Raw genomic sequence first — 21167 nt, forward strand, 5'->3', positions numbered from 1 at the left:
TTACCACTCGCTAGCTTCCAAATTGGCTAATATCGCCTTTCTCATTCTTTCTATCCTATGAATTTAAGCCTTTTAAAATATCTTTTTGAGGCCAAGGGTGGTAGCTTGTGTCTGCAATCTCAGCTACCCAGGTAGGAAGATCACTTGAAGCCAGGAGTTTGAGACCAGTCGGGGCAACAAAGTGAAACCCCGTCTCTACTAAAATAAAAAATTAAGAAATGTTTAAAATTAGAAAATATATTTTTTGGCATTTTACTGATTAACATTTTATTAGGGTCTGGGGATGGAACCAAAATAAATGCTTATGTTTGATCCATCATTTTTAACTGAAAGTCTCTGTCAATGAATTGAAACTTGAACATTCAACATCAAAAAGACAGTGACTGCCACTCAAAAATGAAGATGTGAGTCAGATTTTTTGCTTTTCTTCCTTTTCTCCCCCATCCCTAATTGTCAGTCCATAAAGCTTCTCCTTCTTCATCCTCTTTGCGGAGAAGCCACACTTGATTGCGAGCTTAGGTGGATACAGCCCGACACTGTAAACCAAAAGCAACCTCAACTGTAGCTGCCAGCCCAGACCTGGTAGGCCCTGGTGCTGTCTCTTTTAGGGCTATGGACAGCCCACCCCTATCCCCGCTCCACCTCACATCCTCCACCTCCACATCCCTGCAGCCTTTCCAACTCATCAGTATCCCAAGTAGAGCTCTCTCCTCCTTGGCTTCTTCACCACGATGTTATCACATTCACTCGGAACCCAAGCCAGAAACTGGGTGACATCTAAGTTCTCCCTTGGCTGCAGGACGCACGCCCTGTGGGTCACACAAGTCCTGACGGCGAGTCAGTCTCCTTCTCACTGGTCACTGCTGTTGGACAATATCTTCCTGAGTCACCCTCTGCCCTCCTCAAACATATCCTTTGCAAAGCAGGCAGAATGACTTAAAACTTTAAGGGGGAAGGATCTTAAAAACCATCTTCAGGCCGGGAACAATGGCTCATGCCTGTAATCCTAATACTTCGGAGGCCGAGGCAGGAAGATCGCTTGAGGCCAGGAGTTCAAGACCAGCCTGGTCAACACAGCAAGACCCTGTGCCTACAAAAACTATAAAAAAAAAAAGAATTAGCCAGGTGTGGGGCTCATGCCTGTAGTCCCGGTTTCTCGGGAGGCTGAGGCAGGAGGACCGCTTGAGCCCAGGAATTCAAAGTTGCAGTGAGCTATGATCATTATAATGGTGCCACTGCACTTCCAACTGTGCAACAGCGAGACTCCATCTCAAAAACAAAAACCCTTGATTTACAGATGAACCAAGAAAACAGAGCAGTACCTTCCCAGGACAATGAGCATAACCTAGAAGAGACATGGTGGAAGAACACAACAGGTTTCTCCTACTGTCTCCAGACACTTCATAACATCCATTCTACAAACACAAGACTTGGAAAGTCAAGTCCCTTTCTTCATTCCATCCCTTTTAGACATGGCGTTTAAAACAGACATTGCTACATCACTAACTTCCCACAAGCTGTGGTGTCCACTGGAAAAATGCAGTCCTTGGTATTTCCATTTCAGATTCAAGTGATCCTCTGCCACTTATTAACTGGTTCACTTCAATTTCAAAAAGCCAAAAAGTCCTCTAACATAAGCCTTCCGAGGTGATACTTTTAGAAACCAGGGTTGGAACTAACCAGACAACAGCGCGACGGCCAAGACCAGCTGCTCTTGATGCCCTTTTCACTTCTCTAGGTAAAAAAAACAAAACAAAACAAAAAACAGATGGTAAAAAACAAATAAAACGTATGCACACTTTTAGGACAAGAATCATGAAAAAGTACGACATTGGAAATCATATTACCAGTACAAGAAGAAAGGCAGGACAGTTATAGTTTGATATGTAAGAATACAAAAAGAATTTAAAAGACAAGAAAAAGGGAAATGATCCTATAACATATATATATTCTAGTAAGTGAACTGGCTTCCAAAGTTTCTCACTCAATACAGTAAATGTGAGTTCTAGACGGACGTTCTTTCTCTTGCTAAAAATTGTGCTCCTCAATAAATTCTGGAGATTAAGAAGGAAAAGGTATAAGCCATAAAAGCTCTCTCCGGGAACTTCTATTTCTTCCAAGTGTAGATTTAAAACAAATTACAGTCATTTTAGCCCAGTCAACTTCTAGTATAATCCTAGCTCACTATTCATTCCAATTTAGGTTTACACTACATCAAGGTCTCTCTGGCAAGTCAAAGTTATGAAATCTCAAAGTAACAGAAATTTCTTGAACTGTAATAACTTTAGGGAGCATAGAGAAGTGGGTGTGAAAACGTCCTATTTCAGGCCAGAGTGACACTCTCCTGTGACACAGGGAACATGGCAGTCCAGCTGAAGTAACAGCAAAAGAGAATGCTTTTCCATATTTGATTTCATTCTGACAGAAATAACTAGTGAAAAACTGAAAGAGTGGCCGACAATGTTTTGGAAACTCTCTGATTTATACATGGCATAAACTCCTTTACTACTACCATTTCTTACTAGTCTCCAAATACTGTGGGCTTGGGCTTAAAAGCGAAATTAGAATTGGTTTGTGATGTCCTTTTCCCTATCTGGATTAAGATAGTCTATTCCACTTCAACTGCAACAGGTTGTCTGAATTGTTTGTTGTTCTGGCTTTTGGTCACACAGAACACTACAGTACTTGGGAGTTTTAATCTTTATACGTTGTTATTATTTCTAAATTCACTGTCTTCAGAATTCTACTCTGTAAATAGAAAAAAAAAAAAACAGCATAGCAGAGCAGAAAGAACACTGGAAGAGAACTCAGGAGGCTAGATTCTACTCCTGCCCCCACTCCACTATTAACCAATTCGAAGACCCAGGCCAGCCTGGAGCCTTTCGGAAGGATTTCCTCATCTCTAGTTGGATGAGGTGATTTGCCCCTTTCGATTATCAGTGCAGTCCCACTGCGCGACTGTCTTCACAGCTTTGGTGAGGTGCTATTGAGCGCCTCCTGTACACCACTCACACCACTCACTGCGTGTTGGCCATTCTACAGTTCACTTTTAATTTCCTAAAGAGTCTCATTTTCTGCTTTCTTCATTCCACTCAGCTAGTAACAACTCAACCAATGACTTGGTAAGATGTCAAATGACCCACTCCTCCTCCTCTTTCCTCACTTCCTGTTACTCACTTCCAAGATGGCTGTCCTCCCTGCCAACCCCATAACTCATCCTTCTCTCTCCAGAAAGCTCGCTCATCTATTAACCATCCCCACAAGCCCTCCTCCCAGGCAGCATCCAACCCATATCAGTGTGGACAAACAGCGTTCCGAATGCATGGGCTGCATGGGCTGGCCTTAAGGCCTTCTCTTGCCCAGAGGATGACCCGCCCCGTGGAGCTCTGAGACTCCTGGGGCACTGGTCTGTAACGCCTCTCTTGGCTCGGTTTCTCCCTAGCTAGGTCAGACGCCAAGGTTATTGCTAAGTTTGTTACTTGCTGAAGAAGACATCAAAGTTACCTCCCAAAAAGAACAGTGAGGGCCGGGCACGGTGGCTCACACCTGCAATCCCAGCACTTCGGGAGGCTGAGGTGGGCGGATCACTTGAGGTCAGGAATTCCAGACCAGTCTGACCAACATGGTGAAACCCTGTCTCTACTACAAATACAAAAAAGTTAGCTGGGCACAGGGGCGCGTGCCTGTAGTCTCAGCTACTTGGGAGGCTGAGGCAGGAGAATCGCCTGAACCCAGGAGACGGAGCTTGCAGTGAGCTGTGATCGCACCACTGCACTCCAGCCCGGGCAACAGAGCAAGACTCCGTCTCAAAACAAAACAAACTCCAAAAAACAAAAACAAAAAAAAACAGTGAGAAACGAAGAAAAGAAAATCAAGAGAGAGAGAAGGGGCCTTAAGACGATGAAGAGACAAGGAGAAGGGCCTGATTCAAAGGAGAGTGAGTGGGAGACGCTGAGCAAGAAGCGGGCAGAGAGGAGAGGAGAGGAAGCGACCCACTCCCAGCGCTCCACAGGCGGCCAAGGCAAGTCAAGCCCCAAAGTTCGGCCCCAACTTTGCGAGAAGTAGTGAGGTCTGAAGCCAGGGGGCCTCCCCGCAAGATGGTGAAAGCAGGTCCCCTCTCCACCACCTCTCCCGCTCGGGGGCCGCAGCTCCAGGCCAGGGCCCAGGGTCCTCCTGGAGGGCGCCCCTCCCTGCGCGCCCCGGGCCCGCCCCTGGGGACGCCTCTGCCCGCCTTGGCCCGCAGGCAGGCCAAGCCTGCGACCCCGCCGAGCTTGGCAGCGAGGCCCTCCCGCTAGCCCGGGTCTGACCGTGGCCTCACCCCGACCCAGACCCCCGACCCCGGCCTTACGTGATGTCCTGGTTAAAGTTGGCGAAGAGCAGCTGGCCGGCGCCGGCCTCCCCGCTCTGGCTCGCCAGGTTCATGGCTGGGCGCGCGGCAAGTGGGCCCGGCCGGGGAGGGCGCGCGCGCGAGGGCGGGTCAGGCTGCACTCAGGGTCGGCGCCGGGCCCCGCTGGCCGCCTGGGTCGCCGCCACTCGCCGCCCTAGGATCAACCGCCGCCTCATCACGTCCCCGCTCTTGTTTATGCTCCGGAGCCGGGGCGCCCGCTGCGCCTGCGCGGCCCCGCCCCCGCGACGCACGGCCTCGCGCGGCGCAGTCGCACTGCGGAGGCCCCGCCCCCTCACCTCCTGCCTAGGCTTGGGTTCCGGTGGATCACGCACGCGTGGGGACGCGTCGGAGCCCGCGGGGTCCGGCTGAGGGCGCGCCGCGGCCGCGCATGCGCATGGGCAGAGCGGGCGGGAGTGTTTTCTTCGTACCCTCCTCTTAATGATACTCAATGGCCCGGCACGGTGGCTCACGCCTGTAATCCCAGCATTTCGGGAGGCCGAGGCGGGCGGATCACCTAAGATCAGAAGTTCGAGAGCAGCCTGGCCAAAATGGTGAAACCCCGTCTCTACTAAAAATGCAAGAAAAATTAGCCGGGCTTGGTGGTGCACGCCTGTAATCCCAGCTACTCTGGAGGCTGAGGAAAGATAATCGCTTGAACCCAGGAGGCGGAGATTGCAGTGAGCCGAGTTCGTGCCACTGCACTCCATCCAACCTGGGCGATACAGCGAGACGCTGTCTCTAAAAAAAAAAAAAAACAAACCCCAATGGGCCCTCCATGTGCCAATCACTGTGCTGAATGCTTCTGCGCATTACCTTATCATTTTATTATTTTTAAAGACAAGGTCTCGCTCTGTTGCCCAGCCTGGAGTGCAGAGGCTCAATCACAACTCACTGCAGCCTCAAACTCACAGGCTCAAGCGAGCCTCCCACCTCAGCCTCCCAAGTAGCTGGGACCACAAGCACATGCCACCACACCCTGATAACTTTTAAATTTTTTGTAGAGATAGGGGGAGGGGCGGGGGGGTCTTACTATGTTGCCTAGGCTGGTCTCGAATTCCTGGCCTCAAGTGATGCTCCCACCTTGGCCTACCAAAGCCCTGGGATTACAAATGTGAGCCACTGTGCCTGGCCACATTATCTTATTTGATGCCCATTACAATCCTATGTAGAGAATAGTACATCTTTATTTTACAGATTTGAAAATTGAGGCTCAGAAATAATTATTTGCCAAGCACTAGATCTGAGACTGGAAACGTCCTTGTTTCTCTGAGGTCCATACTGTCTGGGTTCCTGAGACAGAATCTTCCCTTAAATTTATTCATTCATTCAACAGTATTTAGGATGCACCTGTCATGTGAACTAAATAGGCCTCCTCCTTTCCCTCAGAGAAGTTATAATGGGGAGATATTTAAATATAATTAGAAGGCCGGGTGCGATGGCTCTTACCTGTAATCCCAGCACTTTGGAAGGCTAAGGCAGGTGGATCACCTGAGGTCGGAAGTTCCAGACCAGCCTGGCCAACATGGTGAAACCCCGTATCTACTAGAAATACAGAAATTAGCTGAGTGTGGTGGTTGGCACCTGTAATCTCAGCTACTAGGGAGGCTGAGGTGGGAGAATTGCTTGAGCCCAACAGGTGGAGGTTGCAGTGAGCCAAGACTGCACCACTGCACTCCAGCCTAGAAGGACGAAAGAGTGAGACTCCATCTAAAATAAAATAAAATAAAATAGGCTGGGCATGGTGACTCACGTCTGTAACCCCAGCACTTTGGGAGGCTGAGGCAGGTGGATCACCAGAGTTCGTGAGTTCGAGACTAGCCTGCCCAACATGGTGAAACCCTGTCTGTATGAAAAATGTAACAATTAGCCAGGTGTGGTGGCGCAGCCCTGTAATCCCAGCTACTCAGGAGACTGAGGTGGAAGAATTGCTTGAACCTAGGAGGTGGGGGCTGCAGTGAGCCGAGATTGTACCACTGCACTCCAGCCTGGGCAACAGAGTGAGACTCCGTCTCAAAAAATAAAATAAAAAAATGTAATTAGAAACGGGGGTACAGCCGGGCGTGGTGGCTTACGCCTGTAATCCCAGCACTTTGGGAGGCCGAGGCAGGTGCAGATTGAGACCATTCTGGCCAACACCATGAAACCCCATCTCTACTAAACAAAACACAAAAAATTAGCCGGGCGTGGTGGTGGGCACCAGTAGTCCCAGCTACTAGGGAGGCTGAGGCAGGAAAATGGTGTGAACCTGGGAGTTCACACTGGGAGAATCATACCACTGCACTCCAGCCTGGGTGACAGAGCGAGACTCTGTCTCAAAAAAAAAAAAAAAAAGAAAGAAAGAAACGGGGGTACAAGGTACGCATATATGTTCTTTTTTTTTTCTTTTTGAGATAGAGTTTCACTCTTGTTGCCCAGGCTACAGTGCGATGGCACAATCTTGGCTCACCGCAAGCTCCACCTTCCGAGTTCAAGTGATTCTCCTGCCTTAGGCTCCTGAGTAGCTGGGATTATAAGCGTACCCTACCACGCCCAGTTAATTTTTGTATTTTTGGCAGAGACGGAGTTTCTCCATGTTGGTCAGTCTGGTCTCGAACTCCCGACCTCAGGTGATCCGCGTGCCTCGGCCTCCCAAAGTGCTAGGATTACAGGCATGAGCCACCGTGCCCGGCCGTGAATGCATATCTGTAAGTCACACAACCTAGATGTAAGGGACAGGGACTGTGCTATTGAGAAGGCTCCTGGAAGGGATGAGACCTGAAGTTTGAGTAACTAGTCTAAGGGAATGAAAACGCTGTATATGGGAAGGGCTTGGGGATGAGGGTGTGACCTGTCCAAAGAACTCTATATTCAGAGTGGAAAGGCAGACACAAGGCGAGATTTGGCAGGAGAGACAGCAGGTGGCCAGATCAAGCTGGGTATTGTTAAGCAAGGAACTGATCATTATCTGATTATTGTCCATAAGAGCAATGGTCTGCCGCTGAAGACAGGTAGGAAAATGCAACGATCTAATGAGTGCTTACGGAAGTTAACTCTAATTATAGGGTCAAGAATGCATTGGAGGCCGGGTGCGGTGGCTCAAGCCTGTAATCCCAGCACTTTGGGAGGCCGAGACGGGCGGATCACGAGGTCAGGAGATCGAGACCATCCTGGCAAACACGGTGAAACCCCGTCTCTACTAAAAATACAAAAAAATTAGCCGGGCGAGGTGGCGGGTGCCTGTAGTCCCAGCTACTCGGGAGGCTGAGGCAGGAGAATGGCGTAAACCCGGGAGGCGGAGCTTGCAGTGAGCTGAGATCCGGCCACTGCACTCCAGCCTGGGAGATAGAGCGAGACTCCGTCTCAAAAAAAAAAAAAAAAAAAGAATGCATTGGAAATCATTGAGGAAAGGATGGTCTTTTCAATAAAGGGAATAAATACCCCTACCTCACACCACATTCAAAAATTAATTTGAGATGGATTATAGTCCCAGATGTGAGAGGTAAAAACAATAGAATTTCTAGAAGGAAACAAGAGAATGCCTTCACGATTTTGGGACAAACAAAGTGGTCTAAACAGGTACTTTAAGGTGGGTGTGTTGGCTCATGCCTTTAATCCCAACAGTTTGGGAGGCTGAGGCAAGCAGATTGCTTGAGCCCAGGAGTTTGAAACCAGACTAGGCAACGTGGGGAGACCTGGTCTGTACAAAAACACAAAAATTAGCCGGGTGTGGTGGTGTGTGCGTGTAGTCCCAGCTCCTTCAGAGGCTAAGGCAGGAGGATGGCTTGAGCCTGGGAGTTTAAGCCCGCAGTGAGCTATGACCACGCCACTACACTCCAGCCTGGGTGACAGAGCAAGATCCTGTCTCAAACCAAAACAAGTTCTTTAAAAAGTAGTAACCACAGGCCCGGCGCCGTGGGTCATCCCTATAATCCCAGCACGCTGGGAGGCAGAGGTGGGCGGATCACGAGGTCAGGAGATCAAGACCATCCTGGCTGACACCATGAAACCCCGTCTCTGCTAAAAATACAAAACATTAGCCGGGCGTGGTGGCAGGCGCCTGTGGTCCCAACTACTCGAGAGGCTGAGGCAGGAGAATGGCATGAACCCAGGAGGTGAAGGTTGTAGTGAGCTGAGATCGCGCCACTGCACTCCAGCCTGGATGACAGAGTGAGACTCTGTCTCAAAAAAAAAAAAAAAAAGTAATAGTAATCACAAAATGAGAGATTGGCCTTCATCAACATTGAGAAGAATGGGCTGTTTTCAAGAGACCATTAAGAGAGGAAGAAAAGGCAAGCCTTAGGGACACATGTATTTGTCATATATATATATATATATATATATATTTTTTTTTTTTTTTTTTTTTTTTTTTTTTTGAGACGGAGTCTTGCTTTGTCACCAGGCTGGAGTGCAGTGGCACAATCTCGGCTCACTGCAACCTCTACCTCCCGGGTTCAAGCAATTCCCCTGCCTCAGCCTCCCTGGTAGCTGGGACTACAGGCATGCGCCACCACACCAGGCTAATTTTTTGTATTTTAGTAGAGACACAGTTTCACCATGTTGGTCAGGATGGTCTCGATCTCCTAATCTCATGATCTGCCCGCCTTGGCCTCCCAAAGTGCTGGGATTACAGGCGTGAGCCACCACGCCCAGCCTGCAATATATATTTTTGACAAAGGAATTACACCCAGAACTTCTGCACATCAATAGGAAACATATAGACAGCTCTCTCTCTCTTTTTTTTTTTTTAACTAGGTAGAATACTTGAACACAGGCACCTCACAAAAGAGGATATCAGAATGGTTAATGAGCATCTGAAAAGGTGGTGATCATTAATACTCATTAAGAAGATGCAAATTAAGCCTGGGTGTGGTGGCTCACACTTATAATCCCAGCACTTTGGGAGACCGAGGTGGGTGGATCACCTGAGGTCAGGAGTTCGAGACCATCCTGGCCAACACGGTGAAACCCCGTCTCTTCTAAAAATGCAAAAATTAGCCGGGTGTGGTGGTGGGCACCTGTAGTCCTAGCTACTCGGGAGGCTGAGGCAGGAGAATTGCTTGAACCTGGGAGGTGGAGGTTATAGTTAGCTGTGATGGTGCCACTGACTCCAGCTTGGGTGATAGAGCGAGAATCCATCTCAAAAAAAAAAAGAAAGAAAGAAAAAGAAAATGCAAATTAATAGCAAATGAGATATTACTAAGCATCCACCAAATTGGCTAAAATTAAAGCAACTGACAATCCCGAGTATGGATGACCATAGAGTGCAATTGGAACTCTCATATACTGGGGATGAAAGTCTATTTATTTATTTATTTATTTGACACGGCGTCTCGCTCTTGCCCAGGCTGGAGTGCAGTGACGTGATCTCCGCTCACTGCAAGATGAAAGTCTAAATTGTTTCAACTGCTTTGGAAAACTTGGGCACTATCTACTAAAGGGTTTTTTTTTTTTTTTTTTTTTTTAATAGAGTTTTGCTCTTGTCGCCCAGGCTGGGGTGCAGTGGCATGATCTCGGCTCACTGCAACCTCAGCCTCCACCTCCCAGGTTCCAGCGATTCTCCTGTCTCAGCTGCCTGAGTAGCTGGGATTATAGGCATCCACCACCATGCCCAGCTAATTTTGGTATTTTTAGTAGAGACGGCGTTTCACCTTGTTGGCCAGGCTGGTCTCGAATTCCTAACCTCAGACCACTGCGCATGGCCTATCTACTAAAATTAAACATATATATACCTTATGACTCAGCCAAATGCACTGTATATGCATTTCTAGGTGCATATATGGTAGAATTAGTGCATATTTTCACCAAAAGACATAAATAAGAATGTTCATAGCTACTGTATTCATAATAATTCAAAACCAGAAATAACCGAACATCCACCTCAAGTGGAATAAGTAAATAGATTATGGTCTATTCATCCAAAAGAATACAGCAATGGGAAGGACATACATGACCTGGATGAATCGCACTGACATAATACTGAGTGAAAAAAGTCAGCCAGGCCGGGCGTGGTGGCTCATGCCTGTAATCCCAGCACTTTGGGGGGCTGATGAAGGCGGATCACGAGGACAGGAGATCGAGACCATCCTGGTTAACAGGGTGAAACCCTGTCTCTACTAAAAATACAAAAAATTAGCTGGGCGTGATGGCACGCACCTGTGGTCCCAGTTCCTTGGGAGGCTGAGGTAGGAGAATCGCTTGAACCCAGGAGGTGGAGATTGTGGTGAGCCGAGATCGCACCACTGCACTCCAGCCTGGGCGACAGAGCGAGACTGCGTCTCAAAAAAAAAAAAAAAAAAAAAAAAAAAAAGTCTGCCTTTTTTAACTTACCACTGTATAGTCATCCCTCACCCGCCGTGGTTATTAGTGAATGAAGATATATAAAGAGGTGCCTGAGTGGATCCTCGCGATTCTAGACATAGTTCTCCTCGATCTCATTCTGAGCTGCAACCCAGCTTTCCCTTGTTCATAACAATCTACCATCCCAGCTGGAATAGTAACTCCTCTCTCTATTGGTTCAGTGAATGAAGATCCAAAAATGATCACGAAGTAGACTCAGTTTCCAATGGACCAGAACCACAACTCTGTTCACTGGGATAAAACAGGGAATTCCATGGCCTAAATGCAGTGGCCTACGCCTGTAATCCCAGCACTTTGGGGAGGTTGAGGGGTGTGGATCACTTGAGGTCAGGAGTTCGAGACCAGCCTGACCAACACGGAGAAACCCCGTCTCTACTAAAAATACAAAATTAGCCAGGCTTCGTCGTGGCGCCTACCTGTAATCCCAGCTACTCAGGAGGCTGAGGCAGAAGAATCGCTTGAACCCAGGAGGCAGACATTGCGGTGAGCCCAGATCACACCATTGAACTCTAGCCTGGGCAACGAGAGCGAAACTCCGTCTCAAAAAAAAAAAAAAAAAAAAAAAAAGGGAATTCCTTGTGTATTAGGGTCTCAAACTCCAGTGAAAATAATGTTTCCTTGCATATATTTTATTTTATTTATTTATTTTTATTTATTTATTTTTTTGAGACAGAGTCTCACTCTGTCACCCAGGCTGGAGTGCAGTGACACCATCTAGGCTCACTGCAAGCTCCACCTCCCGGGTTCACGCCATTCTCCTGCCTCAGTCTCCCAAGTAGCTGGGACTACAGGTGCCCGCCACCATGCCTGGCTAATTTTTTGTATTTTTAGTAGGGACGGGATTTCACCGTGTTAGCCAGGATGGTCTCGATCTCTTTACCCCGTAATCCACCCGCCTGGGCCTCCCAAAGTGCTGGGATTACAGGTGTGAGCCACCGCGCCCGGCCCCCTTGCAGGTAACATCTAATAACTCACTTAAGGAACCTTTGTTTTCAGCTACACAACTTGGGGCTCACTGGAGTTTTGGTGTTTTTGTTTGTTTTTTTGAGACGGAGTTTCGCTCTGTCGCCCGGGCTGGAGTGCAGTGGCCGGATCTCAGCTCACTGCAAGCTCCGCCTCCTGGGTTTATGCCGTTCTCCTGCCTCAGCCTCCCGAGTAGCTGGAACTACAGGCGCCCAACACCTCGCCTGGCTAGTTTTTTGTATTTTTTTAGTAGAGACGGGGTTTCACCGTGTTAGCCAGGATGGTCTCCATCTCCTGACCTCGTGATCCGCCCGTCTCGGCCTCCCAAAGTGCTGGGATTACAGGCTTGAGCCACCGTGCCCGGCCCACAACTTACTTTCATAGGCTTGCTTCAGTAGCCTTCTGTAGGCCACTCTACCGTCCATCTAGGTGATAGGGTACATGGTGAATCGCAAAGGCATGAGCCCATTGTCAAAATTTCTTCACCTTAGTGTAAAGTTATCAGTCAAAAGAGATGTGAATGGCCGGGCGCGGTGGCTCACGCCTGTAATCCCAGCACTTTGGGAGGCAGAGGCAGGTGGATCACCTGAGGTCAGGAGTTCGATACCAGCCTGGACAACATGGTGAAACCCCATCCCTACTAAAAATGCAAAACTTAGCTGGGCATAGTGGAGGGCGCCTGTCATCCCAGCTACTCAGGAGGCGGAGGCAGGAGAATTGCTTGAACCCGGGAGGCAGAGCTTGCAGTGAGCTGAGACTGCACCACTGCACTCCAGCCTGGGCGACAGGGTGAGAGTCTGTCTAAAAAAAAAAAAAAAAAACTGGGAAGATCAATTTCTACGTTTATTCAAAGAAACCATAAATATCAGTTCCATGGGGACAATTGTGCTGGTTTCACCTCAAGAACTAAACCCTGGGCCTCCTTTCCTGGTGGACAGGATGGGCTGGAGCTGAGAGCCGCTGCTCACTCGTCCAGCTTTTGCTTCATTGCTCTATCATCTGCGTGGTATTGGCGAAACTGCCAGGAGGGTGCTATTGGAGAGCAGGCTGGGTTTCTGCCAGGGACGTGACCTGCGTGTGACTCAGGAATGCACCTGCATGTCTCGGCTCACCTGGAGACAACATCAGCTGACATTCCTGATGGCATGGAGAGCAGGAAGCATGCTCAAGGGCTTCTATCATCACTTTGGGATTCCTCCAGGTGACCGGCCCAATGCCTAGCTCAGAGAGAAGAGACTTTCTGCTTTCAATGTGAGAGCAGAACCCTCATCTGCAGGTGCGTGGAGTCTCCTTACGTGCAAGCTTTGGAGCTGAGTGATCCTCCCACAGACCAGCGCCTAAATAAACTTGTGGGATAAACAGCCGGTGTGGAGGAGGGAACTAAGGACTGGAGTGAAAGGGTACATGAGTGGGGGAGGGACTGGACATGCAGAACACTCATCTCAGACAGGTGTATTGGGGTTCAAACCCTGGCTCGGTTCTCCAGGGGTATACGAATTTACATTAGTCACCTAACCTCGCTGAGCATCTGTTTCTTTAAAAAGAAGGACTACCGCCGGGCATGGTGGTTCATGCCTGTAATCCCAGCACTTTGGGAGGCCAAAGTGGGTGGATCACCTGAGGTCAGGAGTTCAAGACTAACATGGTGAAATCCCATCTCTACGAAAAATACAAAAATTAGCTGGGCTTGGGGACTAACGCCTGTAATCCCAGCTACTTAGGACGCTGAGGCAGGAGAATTACTTGAACCCGGGAGGCGGAGGTTGCTGTGAGCTGAGATCACACCACTGCACTCTAGCCTGGGCGACAGAGCAAGACTCCATCTCAAACAAAAACAAAGACAGAAGGGCTTGAATATCTCACTTCCTAAGAATGCTATTAAGATAGAATGGGGAGCCAGGCACAGTGGCTGATGGCTGTAATCCCAGCACTTTGGGAGGCTGAGGTGGGTGGATCACTTGAGGTCAGGTGTTCAAAACCAGCCTGGCCAACATGGCAAAACCCTGTCTCTACTAAAAATACAAAAAAATAGCTGGGCGTGGTGGCTTGCGCCTGTAATCCCAGCTACTTGGGAGGCTGAGGCAGTAGAATTGCTTGAACTTGGGAGACAGAGATTGCAGTGAGCTGAGATCATGCCATTGCATTCCAGCCTGGGCAACAGAGTGACACTACATCTCAAAAAAAAAAAAAAAACAGCAGGGCGCAGTGGATCACGCCTGTAATCTCAGCACTTTGGGAGGCCAAGGTGGGCGGATCTCGAGGTCAGGAGATCGAGACCATCTTGGCTAATACGATGAAACCCTGTCTCTACTGAAATGCCAAAAAATTAGCCGGGCATGGTGGTGGGCGCCTGTAGCCCCAGCTCCTCGAGAGGCTGAGGCAGGAGAATGGCGTGAACCCGGGAGGCGGAGCTTGTGTAGCAGGATAAGCCGTAGACAAAACCTCTCAGACACCGAGTTGCAGAAGGAAGGGCTTTATTCAGCTGGGAGCATCGGCAAGCTACTGCCTTAAAATCCGAGCTCCCCGAATGCACAATTTCTGTCCCTTTTAAGGGCGTCACAACACTAAAGATTTCATATGAAAGGGGTGTGATTTTTTTTTTTTTTTTTTTTTGAGACGGAGTCTCGCTCTGTCGCCCAGGCTGGAGTGCAGTGGCCGGATCTCAGCTCACTGCAAGCTCCGCCTCCCGGGTTCACGCCATTCTCCTGCCTCAGCCTCCCGAGTAGCTGGGACTACAGGCGCCCGCCACCTCGCCCGGCTAGTTTTTTGTATTTTTTAGTAGAGACGGGGTTTCACCGTGTTAGCCAGGATGGTCTCGATCTCCTGACCTCGTGATCCACCCGTCTCGGCCTCCCAAAGTGCTGGGATTACAGGCTTGAGCCAGAAAGGGGTGTGATTGATTAAGCAATCTAGGGGATACGTGACAGGGGTTTCATGCACTGGTAGTCAGAGAGAAACAGAACAGGTCAGGGAGTTTCACATTGTTCTGCTATACAATGTCAGGGACATCGGTTTCTAAGTCAGGAGTTGATTTTTAACTATTGGGTTTAGGCCAGGCAGACCCAGGCCTGGTTCTGGGCCTGGTGCCAGGCTGCCTGTCTTTGGTTTTACTTCATTGTTTTTTCTTAAAACAGGTACTGAGTGTAAAACAATATAAAACAATATGAGAGGGTCTCTCTCTTTCCTCACTTGCAGTGAGCCGAGATTGCACCACTGCGCTCCAGCCTGGGTGACAGAGCGAGACTCCATCTCAAAAAAAAAAAAAAAAAAAAAAAAAGATAGGATGAGGGTTGGAGGAAATGTGGTAATGATGGTCAAAAGGTACAAAATCAGATCGGGCGCAGTGGCTCACGCCTGTAATCCCAGCACTTTGGGAGGCTGAGGCAGGCAGATCACGAGGTCAGGAGATCGAGACCATCTTGGCTAACACAGTGAAACCCCATCTCTACTAAAAATACAAAAAATTAGTGGGGCGTGGTGGCAGATGCCTGTAGTCCCAGCTACTCGGGAGGCTGAGGCAGGAGAATGGCGTGAACCCGGGTGGCGGAGCTTGCAGTGAGCCGAGATCTCACCACTGCACTCCGGCCTGGGTGACAGAGCTAGACTCCGTCTCAAAAAAAAAAAAAAGAAAAAACAAAAAACAAAAACAAAAAAAGTACAAAGTCTCAGTTAGGAGGAATACTTTTTTGGGAACTATTGCACAGCCTGGTGAATGTAATTAACAACAGCGCATAGCACATTTCAAAACTGTTAAGAGGTCAGGTGTGGTGGCTCACGCCTGTAATCCCATCACTTTGGAAGGCCGAGGTGGGAGGATCACTTGAGTTCTGCAGTTAGAGACCAGCCTTGGCAATATAGTGGGACTCCATCTCAACAAAATAATTTTGAAAATTAGCCAGCCATGGTGGTACACAGCTCTAGTCCCAGTTACTTGAGAGGCTGAGGTGGGAAAATGTCTTAATCCTGGGAGGTTGAGACTGCAGTGAGCCGTGATCATACCACTGCACTCCAGCCTAGGTGACAGAGTGAGACCCTGTCTTTAAAACAAAAAAAATTGTTAAGAAAATAAATTTTAGGCCGGGCACGGTGGCTCAAGCCTGTAATCCTAGCACTTTGGGAGGCCGAGACGGGCGGATCACGAGGTCAGGAGATCGAGACCATCCTGGCTAACACGGTGAAACCCCGTCTCTACTAAAAAATACAAAAAACTAGCCAGGCGCGGTGGCGGGCGCCTGTAGTCCCAGCTACTCGGGAGGCTGAGGCAGGAGAATGGCGTAAACCCGGGAGGCGGAGCTTGCAGTGAGCTGAGATCGGCCACTGCACTCCAGCCTGGGCGACAGAGCGAGACTCCGTCTCAAAAAAAAAAAAAAAAAGAAAAGAAATTTTAAACGTTCTCGCCACCAAAAAATATAAGTATTTGAGGTGATGGATGTATTAATTAGCTTGATTTAATTATTCCACATTGTATTCATAAGCCATAACATCATATTGTATACCATACATACACACATGGTCAGTTGAGAATAAAATTAAAAAAAAAATTTAAGTATGGCAATGAAAAAAAAGATTGAATGGATAAAAGGAAATGCTTCCAGAATAGTGGAGCAAGAATCTCCAAAAACCCACTCCTCCATAAAAACAAAGAAAACGCTGACAAAAATGGTCAAAATCAACTTCTTCTGACCTGGAAATTATCTAAAGGCTTGCAACAATTTGAAGAGGATGTGTTCAAGTAAGAGGGCTGAATCTCAGTATAAACACTGATTTTGTGGCATTTTAATTTGCTCTAAAAGCATCCCTGTCTCCCAGATCCATGAAAATATGCCTGCTTTTAACCATGGTAGCTGTGAAAACAAGCATCTTGCCAGCCACTGGAAGAGGCAGGCTGGGCTTGGAGTTCCCTAAAAGCCCCATCCCCAGAAAACTGTCACTATTTGACTTGTCTGGCAGTTTGCTGAAAAATGCTATTCTCAAAGCTTGTCTTTATTTGATTCAAGAGTTTGCCAGTATCTCTGCAAATAGCCCTGTGGCCAAGGCATTTGTCCAAAACAATCAGTGGCAATTGTTTAACATTTCAACTACCTGATGCCATGTAACTGTGGCAAGGCAAGGGTTAAAAAGAAAAGACGAACAAGTTTTCCTCTGCTTAGCCAACTCACTTCAACTTCAAGGACAGTTACAAGATAACGCCGTCTGAAAAGTCGAAGCCAAAGGAATGGGCTCCAGACACCTGCCTCTTGAGCAAAGGTGAAAAGAAAAAAATTCCTTCACTGTCTCTCCTTCTCTGAACCATTAATTATGACTATGTTTGCCAATGCTTGCATTTAGTAAGATATGTATATTCTCTTTTTCTCCCTAATCCTCTATTTCCCACAACATAACTCGTTGGGGCTAAAAAGAAACTGACCAAAAATTTTTAAAAGGAATAACTGGGAAAAGAGATGTCAGTAAGATATTTTTTTTAAAAACCCTGCTGTGTTTCTGAGAATCTGGTGGGCTACGTGTATGCAGAGGACTGTGCGCACGCCCAGGAAGACTTGAGAAGGTCCTAAACTCTCACCTCTGACTGACCTTGAGTGTCTACACAAGAGGAAATGAAGGCTAAGGTAGAGTTGTAAGTTGCTTGCTGGAGTATTGAAAACATGCCTCAACACACACAGAGTTCCTCAGCAAATGCTGGGAAACTTAAGGGTCTAAAGCATTTAAAAAGATCTCTTTTTAGTTTTAATTTTTTTTAAAAAAATACGGAACAATTCATGAATTTGCGTGTAATCCTTGCATGAGGGTTAGATAATCTTCTCTGTATCATTTTAATTTTAGTATATGTGCTGCTGAAGCCAGTAGACATCTAGGAATATTTCTGTCCAGTTATTAGCTGGCCACTGAGATGACTAAGCAAAGTCTTCAGTGGTTGCACAGAACAAAGAACACAGATTTTACAGAGTTAAGTCCAGAAAAGTCACTAAACAAACAACAGCAACAACAAGCAACAATGACAACAGCAAACCCCAGGAAGTGGGGAGAGAGGAATTTGATTTCCAGAAGTGCCATATTGTTTAATTTAATTTTGTTTTTCTTTTGTAGAGACAGAGTCTTCCTATGTTGCCCAGGTTGATCTCAAACTCCTGGGCTCAAGTGATCCTCCTATCTTAGCCTTTCCAAGTGTGGGGATTATAGGCGTGATTCACTGCGCCCAGCCATAGACGATGATGTTTGCCAGGCCAGGTGTTTTGAATGCGTTTTGACTTACGATATTTTCAACTTAAAGTAGGTTTATCAAGACATAATTCTGTTGTAAGTTGAGGAATATCTGTATATGCATAATGGGAGTCCCAGAAGGACAGGATTGAGAAGAGGGGGAAAAAGAATATTAGAAGAAATAGAGGGTGAAAACTTCCTGAATTTGATTTTAAAAGCATTAATCTAAATGTTCAAAAAGTTTGATGAACTCCAAGTATGATAAACTAAAAAATGATGAACAACTAGGCACATTATAGTCAAACTGTTGAAAGTCAAAGAGAATCATGAAAACAGCAAGAAAAGGGTAATTCATGACATACAAGGGCCTGTCAATAAAATTAACAGCTGAGTTACTATCAGAAAAAATGGTCACGATCCGGTTTTCCCAGCACCACTTGTTTGCAAAGGCAATTCTTTCCCCCTCAAACTGAAACACTTGTCCAAAACATAAGGGCTTGCTTCTGGACTCTTAATTCTATTCTATTGATCTAATGTCTATCCTTATGCCAGTACTACACTGTCTTGATTACTGTAGCTTTGTAGTAAGTTTTAAAACTGGGAAGTGTGGGCCAGGCGTGGTGGCTCAAACCTGTAATCCCAGCACTTTGGGAGGCCGAGGCGGGGGGATCACGAGGTCAGGAGATCGAGACCATCCTGGCGAACATGGTGAAACCCCGTCTCTACTAAAAAATACAAAAAACTAGCCAGGTGTGGTGGCGGGCACCTGTAGTCCCAGCTACTCGGGAGGCTGAGGCAGGAGAATGGCGTGAACCAGGGAGGCGGAGCTTGCAGTGAGCTGAGACCCGGCCACTGCACTCCAGCCTGGGCGACAGAGCAAGACTCCATCTCAAAAAACAAACAAACAAAAAAAAAAACTGGGAAGTGTGAGACTTCTAACCAGATACGTCTGTTTTCCAGGTTGTTTTAGCTATTCCAGGTTTCTTAATTTTCTTTTCTTTTTTTTTTTTTTTTTGAGACAGAGTCTTGCTCTGTCGCCAGGGCTGGAGTGCAGTGGCCGGGTCTCAGCTCACTGCAAGCTCCGCCTCCCAGGTTTATGCCATTCTCCTGCCTCAGCCTCCCGTGTAACTGGGACTACAGGCGCCCGCCACCTCGCCCAGCTAGTTTTTTGTATTTTTTAGTAGAGACGGGGTTTCACCGTGTTAGCCAGGATGGTTTCAATCTCCTGACCTCGTGATCCACCCGTCTCGGCCTCCCAAAGTGCTGGGATTACAGGTTTGAGCCACCGCGCCCGGCCAGGTTTCTTAATTTTCATAGGAATTTTAGGACCAGCTTGCCAGTTTCTGCAAAACTACAGTCAGAATTTTGATAGGAATTGTGTTGACCCTGTAGGTAATTTTTGAGAGAATTGGTATCTTAACAATATTAAGTCCTGGGCATGGTGGCACATGCCTGTAGTGCCAGGTACTTTGGAGGCTGAAATAGAAGGATCATTTGAGCTCAGATGCTCAAGTCCATCCTGGGCACCATAGCAAGATCTTCATCTCTAAAAACAAAAGCAAAACCCACAATATTAAGTCTTTTGATCCATGAATATGGGATGTGTTCCTGTTTATTTAGGTCTTTCATTTCTTTCAATGATATTTTGTGGTTTTCAATATACAAGTCTTACAGTTTGTTTATTTGTTTGAGATGGAGTCTCTCTCTGTCCCCAGGCTGGAGTGCAGTGGTGTAATCTCAGCTCACTGCAACCTCCACCTCCTGGGTTCAAGCCATTCTCATGCCTCAGCTTCCTGAGGCTGGGACTATAGGTTCACACCACCATTCCCGGCTAATTGTTTTGTGTTTTTAGTAGAGACAGGGTTTCGCCATGTTGCCCAGGCTGTCCTTGAACTCCTGACCTCAAGTGATCCACTCACCTCGGCCTCCCAAAGTGCTGGGATTACAGTCATGAGCCACCATGCCCGGCGAATCGCTGGACGTTTTAGATAATATATTTTAGCAACTCTGACACTTGATTCCCCCAACTCCAGGCAGGGGTTGTGGTTATTGTTGTTTGTTTGGTGACGTATTACTTTGTGACTGGGCTGAACAAGTTTCACCACCACGATCCTCATCTCACACTATGCAGACTCAGATGTCCCTGCTCAGATTTTTTCTTCCTGTTTTTAACCTTTTAACTTGGCTACCTAGGGGTTGCCCCTGGGTCAGCATAAACCACTTAATGGTTAAAGATTGTGCTTGGCCAGGCACGGTGGCTCATGCCTGTAATCCCAGCACTTTGGGAGGCCGAGGCAGGAGGATCACTCAAGCCCAGGAATTCAAGACCGGCCTGGGCAACATAGCAAGACCCCATCTCTAAAAAAAAATAAAACAAATTAGCCAGTCATGGTGGTGCATGCCTGTAGTCCCAGCTGCTTAGAAGACTGAGGTGGGAGGATTGCTTGGGCCCAGGAGTTCGAGGCTGCAGTGAGCCATGATCATGTCACTGCACTCCAGCAGCCTGAGTGACAGAGTGAGACTTTGTCTCTCTCTCTCTCTCAAAAAAAAGTTATGCTTAATCCCCTTGGCCAGTTAGATTTTTGCCCTTTCCCATTGGATGTGTGTGTGGCTTGGAAGCTGCTATCACCATTCAGAGCATTTCCCCTTTTGCCCCGGGGTCAGCCTGGGACTGGTAGCTTGGCATTCCCCCTGTGATCTTTCCCGAGAAGGCGCAGCCTTGGGCAGGCAGCCTTCCGGATGGCCGGGGATGGCTGTGACATCATCTTTAAGCCTGGCTTCCTCAGAGTCATCGCTGTGCCAGAGCGGCTAATCGCTTGTTCCGTGCTGGTCACAGCTTATGCTAAGCCCCTAGTGCCTGTGACGATGGGTCTGGGTGCGTGTGGGGAATATTTTGGGTCTACTGATTGCTTCGAGTGGGTGCCACCAAGCACAGGTGCATAGAATTCCTGACCACCCCCCAAATTTGTGTATGATCCCAGTGGAGATATTCTTGGCTCTCTCTTTCTCTGTTTCTCTCTCTCTCTCTTTTTTTTTTTTTTGGAGACAGAATCTTGCGCTGTCGCCCAGGCTGTAGTGCAGTGACACGATCTTGGCTCACTGCAACCTCCACCTCCCAGGGTCAAGTGATTCTCCTGCCTAAGCTTCCCGAGTAGCTGGGACTACAGGCACGTGCCACCACTCCCAGCTAATTTTTCTATTTTTAGTAGAGACGAGGTTTCACCATGTTGGCCAGATTGATCTCAAACTCTTTTTTTTTTTTTTTTTTTTTTTTAAACGGAGT

At 47.6% G+C, this 21167-nt stretch overlaps 1 protein-coding gene and 1 non-coding gene across 5 annotated transcripts in view; both read right to left on the reverse strand.

Annotated features, from left to right (window-relative positions):
- Positions 1–4642, reverse strand: part of WIPI2 (WD repeat domain, phosphoinositide interacting 2) — a 44166-nt gene extending 39524 nt beyond the window's left edge. For 2 of the 4 annotated variants that reach the window (XM_008018789.3, XM_008018787.3), the window contains exons 1-2: positions 4349–4605; positions 1681–1734 (exon numbers count right to left, since the gene is read on the reverse strand). In XM_008018789.3, coding sequence (XP_008016980.1) covers positions 1681–1734; positions 4349–4422 — 128 coding nt within the window. In that variant the 5' untranslated portion in view covers positions 4423–4605. Of the gene's footprint in view, positions 1–1680; positions 1735–4348 lie in introns of all 4 variants that reach the window. The other 2 variants (XM_008018791.3, XM_008018790.3) reach the window with 2 other exon arrangements.
- Positions 4643–17424: 12782 nt separating this feature from the next.
- On the reverse strand, positions 17425–17526 carry LOC119622714 (U6 spliceosomal RNA). Its single transcript, XR_005239294.1, has one exon. It is a non-coding gene; the product is annotated as a U6 spliceosomal RNA (small nuclear RNA).
- Between the last annotated feature and the right edge of the window lie 3641 nt (positions 17527–21167).

The sequence above is a fragment of the Chlorocebus sabaeus genome, chromosome 28 (genome assembly GCF_047675955.1).
Source record: "Chlorocebus sabaeus isolate Y175 chromosome 28, mChlSab1.0.hap1, whole genome shotgun sequence".
Classification (NCBI taxonomy): Eukaryota; Metazoa; Chordata; class Mammalia; order Primates; family Cercopithecidae; genus Chlorocebus; species Chlorocebus sabaeus.